The following is a 14,892-nucleotide window of genomic DNA, read 5'->3' as shown; positions in this document are numbered from 1 at the left end:
TGGCAGCTCTTGCTACCAATAGAAATAGCTCAGAGTTCAGAAGGGTGCAAATGTTTTCCACCTCTTACATTCATTCCAGCACCATAGAACTAAAAGTAAATCAAGCTAAAATAAGATGTCCGCATAAAACAGTGCACGCACAGTGGTTAACAGTACATTAACACTAACTCATGTGCACGGTGCATTTACAGTCTGAGCTCAAAATAAACACACAATAATGAGTGTTTAAATGCTGCTAAATTAAGAATTCATACTGCTGCATTTTTACTAAAGCTTCCCAAAACACAATACATTAACAATTCATAGCCTTACATGGCTAAACACTTTATTTATAATGTGAGCAACAAGCGCACCTTGCTAGACCTGTGTGTAATATCAGCATTGCTATGCAAGGCAAGGCAAGGCAAGGCAAGGCAGCTTTATTTGTATAGCGCATTTCATACACGAGGGCAACTCAATGTGCTTTACATTAAAACATTAAAAGCATTGGAGACATTCAGACAGGCATAAAAGAACACAATTAAAATGACAAATATGATAAAACAGAAAAGAAAAGGAAAATTAGAAATATATTAAAAATTACATTAAAATTTTAATTTAAAGTGAGTTAAAATGAGCTAAGATAGGAAGGCAGAGGTAAATAAAAAAGTCTTAGTCTTTGATTTAAAAGAGGTGAGAGTTGGAGCAGACCTACAGCTTTCAGGGAGTGTGTTCCAGATATATGGTGCATAATGACTAAACGCTGCTTCACCATGTTTCGTTCTGACTCTAGGGACTGAAAGCAGACCAGTACCTGATGACCTCAGAGGTCGAGGTGGTTCATAAAGTAGTAGCAGATCAGCAATGTATTTTGGGCCTAAACCATTCAGTGCTTTATAAACCATCAGCAGGATTTTAAAGTCTATTCTCTGACAGACAGGAAGCCAGTGTAGGGATCTAAGAACTGGAGTAATGTGGTCTACTTTTTTGGTCCTTGTTCGGACTCGAGCAGCAGCATTCTGTATGAGCTGCAGGCGTCTGATGGACTTTTTAGGGAGTCCTTTCAAAGACCCCGTCTGTTGGACAAAACTGCTGTGTGCTTATCTTAACATAACACATTCAGCAATAGTGTACATAAATGCCACGGTACTGTGATAAAAATAATGGAGATAACTGTTATTATATCACATACAAACCACTTCTAAGCTTTTTAAATTATAAGTGAATGCTGAAACCGGAAATCCAGTGACGTCTGCCTCAGCATACTGCATAATAGATTCAACAGAACAGTCATACTACATACTTAAGTCAAGTGCAGTATGTAGTAGGCAGTACCTACTGCCAACTACAGTCGTAGGTAGTATGTAGCAGGCCGTTTCGAAAACAGCCAGCGCCTGGTGTGGAGCTATGCTGTTTTCTATACAGGTTCCAGGGCACACAGCTTCAACCTGGTAACCTGAATAATGCACTGCAAATGAAATGGATCTGGTGGCCAATTAGACCTCAGTTTAAAACCCAGAGGAAGTGAAATCATTTTGGTTATTAATGTTCCAACAAAAGTAGGAGATAGGAAAGATAAGGCTTACTTATACTCTGATCTCAGGTCAGATTTGAATGTTTCAGTCTTAAAGATTTAGGAATTTGGGATACAGTAAGCTGGTATTTTTACTCATCCAAAAAACAAGAGCTCATGGGATGAGTGTTTCAGTAGTAGAAAGGATTATTATCAAGAGTTGATGTTGTTCTTAAAATAGAATCAGGCCTGTTTTTTATGTATTAATATCATTACATTTATTTGCCTTTGTATTAATACAAATCAAGTAACCAGTGGGAGACTATTTTATGAAAATTAAACACTGGACTTCCAACACTTTGACCAAAAGAGGCTAGAATAAAGAAAAATATATTCAAATTCCATGATATAGTTTTCATTTTCTGTACATGCAAATTTCAGAAACAGAATAATTAGATAAATAAAAATATAGATGTATACAGAAATACTCATAAAAAAAGCAAATTATGCAATTATTGATGAACAAAAACTTCCACAAGAGCATTTAGATTTGCTATAATTCACTGAAACTCTGCCAAAAAATATTCTTCCTATTTCCAGTCTCTCAAATATGTCTTTTTTTCTTTCTTTTTTTTCTACCTCGTAATAAACGCAATATTTCTGTGTTTTGGCCTGTAACACATCTAAAGAACTTCTATTTGGTCTCTGTGAAATTCTGAACACTGGAATATTTCCTTATCGTTTTATATTATATATATATATTCCAACATTTTTTACGCAAGATAAAAAACTGTGGATAAAAAAATAATAATGGCTATTTTAAACTATATAACAATTAATTATTTCCATGGTCTCTGAGGTAGCTTAGCCTCTAATGCAATCATCAGAGCAGCTCCTGTATCTCGATGTACTACCGGAAGCACTCCTCCAGCTCTTCTAAAGATAACCTCTGTGGACTGCATCATGAACTCTTACACATATTCCTGTGTTATCAGTGTGACTAATGGCACAAGACTACCGTGTGTTAAAGGGACCTCTTGTACTTTCTCAGTACTGTCTGGCGTTCTGAGGACACTGAAGCAGATTGGCATCCTCTGGAGAATACTGAGAAGGCAGTGTCTTTGTGTGCATGTGTAGGATTTAATACTGATGTCCTCTGCTTGCAGAGTATGCTGGCTCCAGCTCGCGGAAAGTGCCAGACAATGGCAGATTGTGAAGATTTCTTTGTTTTGAAACCACACAATGAACTCTATCAATAGATTATTGGCTCTGCCATCTATATAGATCCTGCCCCTGGGCCCAATTGCTGTCTTTTTATAGTGCCAGCGAGGTTGTGACCCCAAACGTCCCCAAAACTTTAGATGCAAAAACAATCTGTCTTCTCTCTGCAGTTTTCTTTAATTTTTTGTCACATTTTTATGCATCTGCGGGGTGTAGCTGCAATATCTTTTATAAACATCTACATTTAGTCTGTAATGCATATTAGATAAAACAGTCTGAGTGTCATTAATCAAGGTTGTAATATGCAACAGCAGCCATAGTATAAATATGCCCTTTAAAAAAGTAATCCATAAGGACAGTCTGACATGAGGACAAATCCAATTCACAGTCTCTGACTCCTGAGGTGCATTGCAACCTCCCAGTGTGTGTGTTTGTGTCTTTGTGTCTTTGTGTGTAAGTTACGGTATCTTTTTTTTGCGCCCCCACAGATTTGATTTGGCTGATTAGGGCTGGTAGATGAGGATCAGAGATGACCTTGGAGAGCAAATCGTCTGCATCAAGCGGCCTCTGGATAAACATTTTTGTCATTGTTTTTCCTATAACACATCACACAATACTTAATGAAACCATTATGTTAATTTTCAAGCCTTCGCAATTATGGCCAAACTTAGAGCAGCTTGCTAGCTCACCTACTTTGAACAAATTGATTGTCTGTGTTATTCACTACATACTGCTATGTTAAAATAAAGCAGGCACTTGCTCTAGCTAGCTTATAAGTATAGCTGTGTGCATATGTGTGAGTGCACTTGTTGGTATGCTGGCATGGCTAACATGCTGCCACAAGACTGCTTTCTTACAAACACATCCTACAGATAGCTCAAGAGTAGAATTAACTTGTAGTAATGTTTCAGTCAACCGGCCAAATACATATTTAAGCTTTGGTGCTGTCTTTCCTTTTCTGCTGTTAAGAGAATTTTATACTCCCAATCATTTGATACAGTGAAGTACCTGTCTGACCCATAGACTGTATAAAATATGGACGTAGTATCCATGACGTCACCCATTTGTTTCTGAAGTGGTTTTGAGGCCAATCGACAGTGGCAGCCATATTGCTGCTGTCAAGCGATTGTGACGTAAAGAGGCGGGGTTTGAGCCTCCTTGCCAACAGCTACAGAGTTCCCGCCTGTCAATCAAGTCAGCTGTGCCTCTCATTTCCACCGAAATGGCTGCAGGAAAATACATTGATTCCTACCTGTCATCTTTGGCCCAGTACACTGTCTCATTACCCAGGTTGTGGACTTCAGGAGATGGGGGAGATGGAACAGCCATCCACATGGAGGAGGAGATCTCCAACCTTCCTGAGCAGTGGCTTGGGGGCCACAACCATGAGCTCTGTCTTTTTACTGTTAAGCTATTAGCTAATCCCTTAGCACAGGAAGAATAGTGGACAATACATTATCAAAACCTTTTTGCTGTATCCACCACCTGCTGGCTTTTGAAACAACACTGAAACTAGTCACTTTTCAGAACTTACCAGAAGCTCAACTTATAGGTGTCAATTGTTTTAGCTATGGCTAGCTTAATAGCATAAAACGGTCTACTTAAACATTAAGTACAAAACAAAATTAACATCATTTAGTTATATTTTCATGGCCACCTGACAACTTAAATCTTAACATTAACTGTCTGTAATACCTATTTTACTTTGCCTACTTTTCCCTAGCTAGCCACTGTTGGCTGTTTTGCCCTGAGATGTGTGTGGTGTGTTTTTATAGTCTTTCTGCTTGTGGATTAATATCATAGGTCAAATGACAATTATAAGTCTAATATTATCTGTTTATGTACCAAAAAATGTCATTTTAGCTGCTAAATTCACTGGCTAGTTTTTCCATTTAAATTTTAGCATTTTTGGTACAATGAGGTTTTTCTGATCTTTTACTGAAACAGATGCCTGGTGTATCTGGAGAGCCATGAAACTGAACCAACCTAATAGGTGTAAGATAAAACAGAAGTACTCTTACCATATACCTGCATATATCCCCTGGTACTTTATACAGGGTAACTGAAAAACCACTCAGAAGCTACTTTTTCCTCTCCCAATGGTGCAACATCTATATCAACAATATGGCAGATTGTTTGAAGCACAAAATGACAGCCTGCAGTTTCCAATGGGATTCGGATGCAGATGTTGCTGGTGTCCGCTGAGATGTGAGCCTGCCATCTGTAATCAATGACTGAATGTTTAATACATTAGCTCCATACACCTACTGGGGATTAACATGGTTTCCATACCGATAAGGAAGATTGATGTGATACACCTCCCCCCTCAGATGACAGATGTCACACATGAGATAAGACAGCCTCTAAGCATGTTATGAATGCAAATCACAGATCCCACATGGAGGAGGGCGAAACATGGAAGCATGTGGATGGAATGAGGAGTTGATGGACAAGATAAAGAAATAATAAGTGACATGTTTTTTGTTATTTCAGCCTTAATGCTGCTTTATTTAGAGGATAATTCATAATGTGTTTTTACAGATAACTTTATACTTACCACTAAAAAAGTGACAATATTTATTGTATGAGTAGTGACAAACACTTAAGCGTCTTTCAGCTCATTGTTTTTGCTCCATCTCTGGCAACTTTCATGTTTTGGGACCACACCAAAAAGTTGTCTTGAGCTCTGTATAACTTTTTCTGCTGCAAACGACAGAAGAAAACATGCAGTTTAAAGCTGGGGTTGGTAGTCAGATTTAGATACAGTTTTTGTCATACTGGTTAAAATGATCTTTATGTCCCGATGGCAATCGATACATAATGTGTTCTTAAAAAAGAGTGGAAAAAAAGCTGCTATCTACAGCCGGAGTAAACCTGGGAAAACACCAACCAATCCCTGCCATCAGGAGTCAAATTATGAAACCAATCAAATCCTGTCCTGACGTTCTTCCCGCCTCCTGCGCGTACATTTCATGTTTGTTTATGTTTTTAACTTTCACTATGATAATGTTTTGGTGTTTTCTTACCTCTTAGTGAGACACGAGTTGACGTAGTGCGAAACACAAACAATTTGCTGAGGACCATCTTTGAAGGAGCTCTGAGGGGAGGGGGGGAGGGCTTAAGGCTGATTTATACTTCTGCGTCTCCCCTACGCAGCAGAGGCTGACGTGGACATGAGCACTACATACTTGTGCGCTGGTGTGTTCGTGTCGCGCAGCAATTCTCCGCCAAAACGCTTGAGGGCAGTGCGGTCTTTCTGATAGCCGGTCGCCTGCTTCCGGTCCCGCTACGATCTCTGTTTACTTTTCCACAGAGTTTCAGAGCGTGTTATGTTAATCTAGAGCTGATACATGTTGCTGTCTATCATACAGACATGATCCCGGAAGTGCTGTGAATACGGGAAAGACAAAGCCGCCGAGCGGACCAATCACAGGGCTTGCGGTCCGCGTCGGCTCTACAGGTAGTTACATTTTGGAGGAGGTGCACGTCAGCTACGTACGTAGGCCTCGGCATGGTACAGGAGCTACGCGGACCCCCCAGCGTAGGGTATGCCATTGATTCAATGCAGAAGTATAAATCAGCCTTTAGACAGAGTCCTGAGGAAATGCTACATTCAAATTCATGCTAGTTTTCCGTGGCTACCAAATCTAGCTTTAAAAGGTGCTAGCCTGGGGCGCTGGTGGCCTAGCGGTCTAAGCGCACCACATACAGAGGCCACAGTCCTCGTTGGGGTGGTTGTAGGTTTGATTACTGGCGGCGACCATTTCCTCCCCCGCTCTCTCCCCGCATATCCTGTCTCTCTTCAGCTGTCCTATCAAATAAAGGCAAAAAAAGCAGAAAAATATACATTAAAAAAAAAAAAAAAAAGGTGCTAGACAGATATTTCCTTTAAGGAGGTGATGGCGAACAAAATGGAGAAAAAAAGAGCATGGATTCAGGGATTTGATTCTCTGGTTTTACTCAAAATGTTTGTTAATTTGAGCTATTTCTTTTTTATTTTCATCAAGATGTACATTGTACCATGACTTCCAGATCAGGAATTGTAAGCTCAGTCATATATGTGTAGTTAGTTTACAGTTTTCATTTGCAGACTCAGCAGATTACATGTTTAAATATTTACTCTGAAGTAAATGTGATTGAAAAGAACATATACTGACTATTTTGCCTATGGTTAATTTACAATTTACTACCCTGTCCATCCATGATTGAACATAAGATTGCAAATTGCCACATTTCCTGTTGTTGGTTAAGGTAATACATTTACGTTTTCCCTCCTGACACTTGGCCTATAAGTAGCATATCAATACTAATCAATTCCAGCATTTCAAACTGTTTTGTAGCACTTAGTCACACTCACATGGCATTGTTGCACATGCTCCAACAAACTCAAGCAAAGAAAAGTTAATCTCATGTAACTCAGCTCTTCAGACATGCTTGGAGTAATTCTCCAATACGCATGAAATAGAGAGGCACATGATGCCAGGGGAGAAAATACAGCATACAATGAATGAGAGCGGTAAAAGGGGAAAGACTGGGAGAAGAAAAAAAGCAGGAAGCTGTAACGGAATTCCACACCCTAATGTGGGAGGAGAACAGAGAGATGACAATCCCTCCTCCCCTCTTTACTCCCTCCTGCCGTCCCTCACTCCTAACTTTTTCTTTTTGCTTGAACAATAGGGGCCAGGGTGAAACAATGCAAAAGGGAAAGGCCAGGGGGTTTGGGCGGCAGGAATAAGGGGGTGGTCTGAGGTTCTGAGAAGGGGAGACGGGTGAGAGGGCCATGGGTGGTCAGAGAGTGATGGAAGCTTTTTTTTTTTTTCGTTGTAATGAGTGTGGTGTATAGAAAATCAGTAGGGATGGGGGAGGTTGATGTAAGAAGGGGGATGTTTTGGTACAGAGGGGCAGCTAGTGTTGGGGATAACACAGCCACATGGCACAGAGACTGAGGGTTAGGTTCTTTGTGGGACTCAAACGTTTTTCTGCCTGGCTGAGCCTGAAAATGATCACGCTGTGCCAGGCAGAGAAAACCTCAGGCTTTTACTGCTGGACACTCTCACAAGTCAGAGAGTGTCCAGCTAGTTACTATTTATTATATCCTCATGTGCACAGCAAAACATTTACACCATTACATTTAAGTCAAGTTCACCCTGTACAGTATTTCTTACTATTTTAAACATTAAACAGATACACTGGGAAATAAAAGGTAGCATCTGCAAGTGCGTACATGTGTGTTGATGGAGTACAAATGACTGTGGAAAATACTAGATCCAGGGAAAGAGAGAAAAAAGAGAAAAGCTGATGACCTAAAACTGCCTCTGCTGCCTTGTGTGTGAAATAATGGAAAGACCCGATCACAACTCTGACAGCCATTTAACAGTCACCTACAAAACACTGTCATGACAACCACAGCTCACTTTTATAGCTCTGGGATGAAGTGATGCTGATGTCAGTGGTTTTTAAAACCTTGTAAGCTTAATAAGAACAACAGAAGTATCTTTGATTAGAATTTAAAACCACGAATAGCTACTTGGTCTATAAATCAATCAGACTTTATCAATCAGACTTTGTTTATAAAGCGCTTTTCATACAATGACGTTGCAACACAAAGTGATGTACATAAAAACAACTTAAAATAGAATAAATTAAGGAAAAGATCCCAGCCCTGACCCCAAACCCACCCACAATCATAAGGTTAAGAACACAATATATGCAACAATAGTAATAAAAACAATAAGAACAAAGTAAAATAGGACAGAGGAAACGCTCTCATGATATCTTAATAAGGAAACACTGGAGGTAAAATAAAATGTTAAAACTCACCACAGAAAATTAAAATCACCAAAATAAAATACATTTCCAAGATAATAAAACACTTAAATATTAAACCATTAAAAGGAAACAAGATGCTATACTTAAAATAAATAAATAAATAAGTACATAAATAGATGAAATAGAATAAAAGTGACTAAAATTTGAACTAGATAATACATAAATAAATAAATAAATAAATAAATAAATAAATAAATAAATAAATAAATAAATAAATAAATAAATAAATAAATAAAATAATAAAATAATAAAACTCAGTTAAAAGTGAGACTAAAAAGGTAGGTCTTGAGTTTGCTTTTAAAAATGGTTGTTTCATTGTTTAAACCTGTGCTATTCAATCAAGCTGTATTCAAACAAACATAATTTGACAGTCCAAAAGTGTAATAATACAAAATGCATCAAGCTTAATTATAGGATACAAGTACTGAATGATTCAGAAGATATGACTGACTGTGTATTTCAGAACATAGAACTATGGTAATCACTCAGGTAGACATGTAATATTCTTGCACATAAAGATAACATGTCTTCCATGCTTTTCCTCACTAGCTGTGTTAGTCTCTGGCTCCATCTTGTGGCCCTCATATTTTATGAAGTTATTTGATTAGTAGGTCAGAACACAAGACTGCATGACCCCTTGATATTTCCATGTTTGATGAATAGGCGGGCCAACGTCACTGTATGACTTATCGTTAAAGCCACCACTGCCCACGAGGTCTTTTGACCTATATTTATATAAATAACCCACCAGGATAAACTCTGAGTAGAATGCATGAACTTTTAACCCTTCAAGAAGGAGTTCAGGGACTATAAAAATGTCACAATGTGACCAGAATAAAGCAGAAAGAGGATTAAGTCGTTATATTATAGGAATAATGTCATATGATTACAAGATTGAAGTTACAGGAATAAAACCACAGTTTTGTGTGAATAAAGTAGAATATGTTGTCTAAATAGTGAGTTTATTCATATAGTATAGTGACAATGTACTGCTGTATACAAAAAACATTACTCAGTTATCTGTGATACCAACTCCTAAGTTTGACTTTATAAGATCCTAAACGTCACCATTTCAGTGTTAGCTAGCAAACTGGCTAACCATAGCCGTGACATTACCAGTAAATACTCAACATTTTTAAAAGCAAACTCAAGACCTACCTTTATAGTCTCACTTTTAACTGAGTTTCATTCTTATAACAGTTTTATTTATCCATTTATTCATTTATTATCTAGTTCTATTCTATTTTATTTATTTATGTACTTATTTATTTTAAGTATAGCATCTTATTTCCTTTTAATGGTTTAATATTTTAGTGGGTTTTTTTGTCTTAGAAATGTACTTTATTTTGGTGATTTTAATTTCCTGTGTTGAGTTTTAACATCTTATTTTACCTCCAGTGTTTCCTCATTAAGATATCATGAGAGCGTTACCTCAGGTCGTTCAGCAACTTCTTTTTTATTTTTATTGTTTTTATTATTATTGTTGCATATATTGTGTTCTTAACCTTAGGATTGTGTGGTGGGTTTGGGGTCGGGCTGGGGTGGGATCTTTTCCTTAATTTATTCTATTTTAGGTTGTTTTTATGTACAGCACTTTGTGTTACAATGTCATTGTATGAAAAGCGCTTTATAAATAAAGTTTGATGGATAAAGTTTGATGGATTGATTGATTGATTGATCGATCATTAAAGCTTTAATTTTGTTAGACTTTGACTTTTTTGCTTTAAAAATATAGCATCTTCTGAAGTGCATCACCATACGCTGGTTGAAACCAGACCCTCCCACTTACAATATATGGATCCAGAAGGTTTGGGACATTTATCAAATGGAACAAATTACATACCAATTAAGACTCCAAAGAGAAGCTTTTACAACAAGGTGGAGACCTGTGCTGGCTCTACTAATGCAATAGAGAGTGATGTTTAATCTAGGTGCAGAGCAAGGTCATGCATTACTTTTTCCTGGGTTCAACTTCGCACCTGTACTTTGACACGCGATATTTCTGAGTGGATTAGAATTTATTTCTTCATGATTACAATATTTAATTAGGATTTTCATTTCTCCTTTACTCATACGAACATTTATCCTTACACTTGTATGTATGTGTGTGATATTGTTTGTATGTATATTCTCTGGAGTGGACATTTTGCTTTATTGTATTTGTGTTATCTGATTCTGTCATAATGTCCGAATGTAACAATACAGCTGGAAAAAGAAAAAAAAAAAAAAAAAAAAAAAAAAGACATATTTTTCACATTGTATTGTTGATGAGAAAAATGAATAAAAATTAAGTTAAAAAGATATATATATATATATATATATAGCATCTTTATTAACGTAATGTTTTATCACATTTTTTTGTCAAGGTAAGGCAACTTTATTTGTATACCACATTTCATACACAAGGGCAACTCGATGTGCTTTACATTAAAACATTAAAAGCTTTGGAAACATTCAGAAAAGCATAAAAGAGCACAATTAAAATGACAACTATAACGAAACATAGAAAAGAAAAACTGACACACCATCAAGGGTTTGGGGTCCCTCTCCGGCCCACTAGAGAGCGCTAAGTCGCCATTTTGTTTGTCTGTCTGCTAGCCAAAAAAAAGCCCACGAAGAAGAAAGGGAAGAAGACGTTGCTGCTGCTGCTCGGAGAAGCCGACTCCACAGCAGATTTTATCCACCGTGAGGAGACTCTTTCCTGGAGGACCGGCTGGGGCATTCCGGCACTTTGAGCGTTGTGGAATGGGAAACCTGCTGCTCACCACCGGGTAAGAAAGATGATGCGGGGCTGTAAGCATTCCGGTCGTGTTGGTGGCTGCATGACGTGTACTGGGGAACTTGAAACTGTATTTAAAAAAAAGGCTGAGTGATGCTGAGCTGCATTCTTATTCCGTGTCATGGAAATGTGTATAAAAATAGACACTTGATCTTGTTTAAACTGCTGCGGGTGGATGCTCAGGGTTTTTTTTTTTATCATCCTTCTGATTATTTTTTTTCTTTTGTGCTAGTAACCTTTACAATGCATTTTAGTGACATGGCAGCCAAAAACCCCATTACACCCTTTATTTTGATTTAAATCGATATAGAGCATAAAAAGGGAAAATGTACTTCAGAAAGTCAAAATCAGTCAAACTGAGACAAAAAGGATGTCTATTATCAAAATAACGTAGAAAGCCCCAGACAAAATATCATACACAATAAAGGCCTACTTTTTTATTACTCGTTGATATCATTATATCAATATATGTTCTTCATTTCCAGTCAGTTTATTTTATATTTAATGGAAATTAATTACAGTTCAAAATGTCTTTGAATTTGAAAATCATTGCTATTTTAACCAAATTTAACTGAACAAAAATGTCCTGACATTTTATTTTGAAGGAATTTATTCAATTTCCGGTCGTAAAACTGATGAGTAAATAGGACATGGTGAAGAATGTTCCAATGTCCCCTATAAACTGTGACCAAAAGTACATATATATACATTTTATTGTAATTATTTAACCCTCCTGTTATGTTGCAGGTCAAATTGACCCTTTTAAAAGTCAATTTTAGGAAATATAAACCTTCCAAACTAGCTAAATACAGCATGAAAATCTGGGCAGCATGTGACAGAAGAGGTGTCTCCTGTTATTTTATCAACCTTTCTTCATAAAAGAAATAGAAATAAAAATGAAAAATAAAATAAACAAAAATCTAAGTCATGTAAAAATATTGTATTTATATTTAGGACTTTCCAATAAACATTAAAACAAGCTTTAACATGAATTTTCATGAAAAATTAGCAAATTATTCTCAATGAAGCACGATCTGTGAGAATTAAAGAACACCATTGCGCTAAATATTGATTTAAATGTTTAGTAATGGAGTTAAAAATGAGATTTTAAAAAATGTTAATTGGAATTTTATGGGTTTCTGACTTATACAGTATATGGTTCTGACACTTTTGGATAATTGAATATGCCTTGGGTCAAGTTGACCCAGGAAAATTATTGCTCTTCCAGAAGAAACAAACATAACAGGCAGGTTTAATAAAAGTTATAGATTTGTAGTTCATCCAATAGTCTTTGCCTTTATTACCTCAAAAAATTCTGCAAAACCCAAGCTGTCATTTTGGGTTGATCGTGCAAATAGATAAACATAAATCCTCTTTCTAAATCTGTCTTCTTTTATAATTTCTTTCAGCATCTTCTGGACTGATTCTACAACATCAGCAAATGACACAAATGGGGGGAAGTTTGCAACCAGGAGGATCAGAAATCGCATGATTTATTATTATGCAGCCTCACAAGAGACAGGGGTTAAGAGAGGCCCTGCCAAAGACTCCCATAGAACGTCTGCTCTTGTCCCCAGCTCACCCCTCGATGTCTCCTCCACCGCTCCTTCCTCCCCCCTCACAGATTCACCTTCACACACTCGTGCCTCCTCCCACAGCCAATCAGATTCCACTTCCGACTCCACTTCACGTCCTCTTCTTCTCTTCTTCGCCTGGCTCGGTGCCCAGCCGGGGACTGTGGCCAAATACAGGGACCTCTACATGCAGCGAGGCATGGACGTCCTCCTGGTCCAGAGCAGCGTCATGCATTTCCTGTGGCCTCGATGGGGGCTTGAATATGGGTCGGAAGTGTTAAAGGTTCTAGAGGAGCCGCAGTTCTTAGACAGGCCGGTGCTGGTACACTCCGCCTCCATTGGTGGCTACACTTTCACCCAGATACTCACCCACATCTCACAGGAACCTGAAAAACACGCAGGCCTTGCACAGAGGGTGATAGGACACATCTATGACAGCTTGGTGGTTGGGACTCTTGAGCACATGGCTATAGGTGAGTGACGGTGATCCAGCTCAGGTTACATTTGTGTGTGTGTGAGCTTTAAATAATTAATTTTCCAGCAGACCCACAGCTCCAGTTTGTCCGTCGTCTAGGGATTGTTTGTCTGTAAGCTGACTTAAGACAGTCCAGTGACAGATAAGTTCTTCCAGATACTCCCTCAAATGTGACATTGCTCAATTAACCTTCCATCTTGTTGTTACTCAGGCCTCGGCAAGACTCTGGTGCCCCGCTTAGAGAGCCTGGTCAAAAACGCCGCCATGCTCTACTTCTGGCTCTTCAAAAGCTACACGGCAGACTTCTACAACAGCAGCATCCATGTTTTCCACAACACCCCAATCACCGCACCAGCCCTCTTCTTCTTCAGCGAGAACGACGCCCTGTGCAACCCAGCCGCCCTGGAGAACTGTATTGACCTCTGGAGGAAGAGGGGCGTGACTGTGGAGAGCAGGAAGTGGAAGGAGTCCAAACATGCTGCCCACATGCGATGCCACCCTGAAGACTACATATCTACTCTACAAAAATACTTGAACTCACTGAAACCTCTGTCCATCAAGGCAAAAATGTAAATTATGAGAGGCGTGAGAGCTAGATTGCACTGAATAGTTACTGTATGTTACTTTAATATTCTCAAGAAAGCACACTGATTCCATCAACTCCTAACTTTGTGATCAAGATAAGTGTGATTTAAATCAGACTTTCTCTCCTGTATGCATTTGTATTTATTTGTATTTGTTCAGATTTTAAACAAGAGTATGCGTTAAGTTATGAAATGTATTTATTCAATTACTGCTGAGGTACTGCCCTGTGATGCTTGATTTGCACATGAAATGTTTGCTAACAAGCTATTTTTGCACGTGACACTAGAACTGTCTAGTAGAAAAAAATGTGACAAATCATATTTTCAGATTTCCAATAAAAAATGTCATGTTTCAAACCTGCTTCTGTTCTCTGTGTGTTGAAACATGCACACACGAATCCTCGGTGGCGTACTCAGGCCACTCGAGGGGCTGGGGTGAAAAAGAAAAAAGGGACACCTCCTTTCAAACACCTGTACAGTCATGGCCAAAAGTTTTGAGAATGACACAAATATTGCATTTTCACAAAGTCTGCTGCTTCAAGGTTTTTAGGTGTTTTTGTCAGATGTTTCTATGGTATAATGAAATACAATTAGAAGCATTTCATAAGTATCAAAAGCTTTTATTGAGAATTACACAGAATTCATGCAATAAGTCAATATTTGCAGTGTTGACTCTTCTTTTTCAAGACCTCTGCAATTCTCCCTGGCATGCTGTCAATCAACTTCTGGACCAAATCCTGACTGATGGCAGTCCATTCTTGCATAATCAATGCTTGGAGTTTGTCAGAATTTGTGGGTTTTTGATTGTCCACCCGCCTCTTGAGGATTGACCACAAGTTCTCAATGGGATTAAGATCTGGGGAGTTTCCTGGCCAAGGGCCCAAAATCTTAATGTTTTGTTCCCCGAGCCATTTTGTTATGACTTTTGCTTTATGGCA

The 14,892-nt window shown here is 38.2% G+C and overlaps 1 protein-coding gene across 1 annotated transcript; it reads left to right on the top strand.

Annotated features, from left to right (window-relative positions):
• The first annotated feature begins 11,120 nt into the window (after nt 1-11,120).
• Nucleotides 11,121-14,315, top strand: LOC117805380. Its single transcript, XM_034674094.1, has 3 exons — nt 11,121-11,313; nt 12,731-13,368; nt 13,582-14,315. Exons 1-3 carry the CDS (start codon nt 11,288-11,290, stop codon nt 13,941-13,943), a joined length of 1,026 nt encoding a protein of 341 aa, XP_034529985.1. The 5' UTR covers nt 11,121-11,287; the 3' UTR covers nt 13,944-14,315.
• Nucleotides 14,316-14,892: the final 577 nt, after the last annotated feature.

This window comes from Notolabrus celidotus, chromosome 21 (assembly GCF_009762535.1).
Source record: "Notolabrus celidotus isolate fNotCel1 chromosome 21, fNotCel1.pri, whole genome shotgun sequence".
In the NCBI taxonomy this organism is placed as follows: domain Eukaryota; kingdom Metazoa; phylum Chordata; class Actinopteri; order Labriformes; family Labridae; genus Notolabrus; species Notolabrus celidotus.
This window is presented reverse-complemented; position numbering and strand designations above follow the sequence as displayed.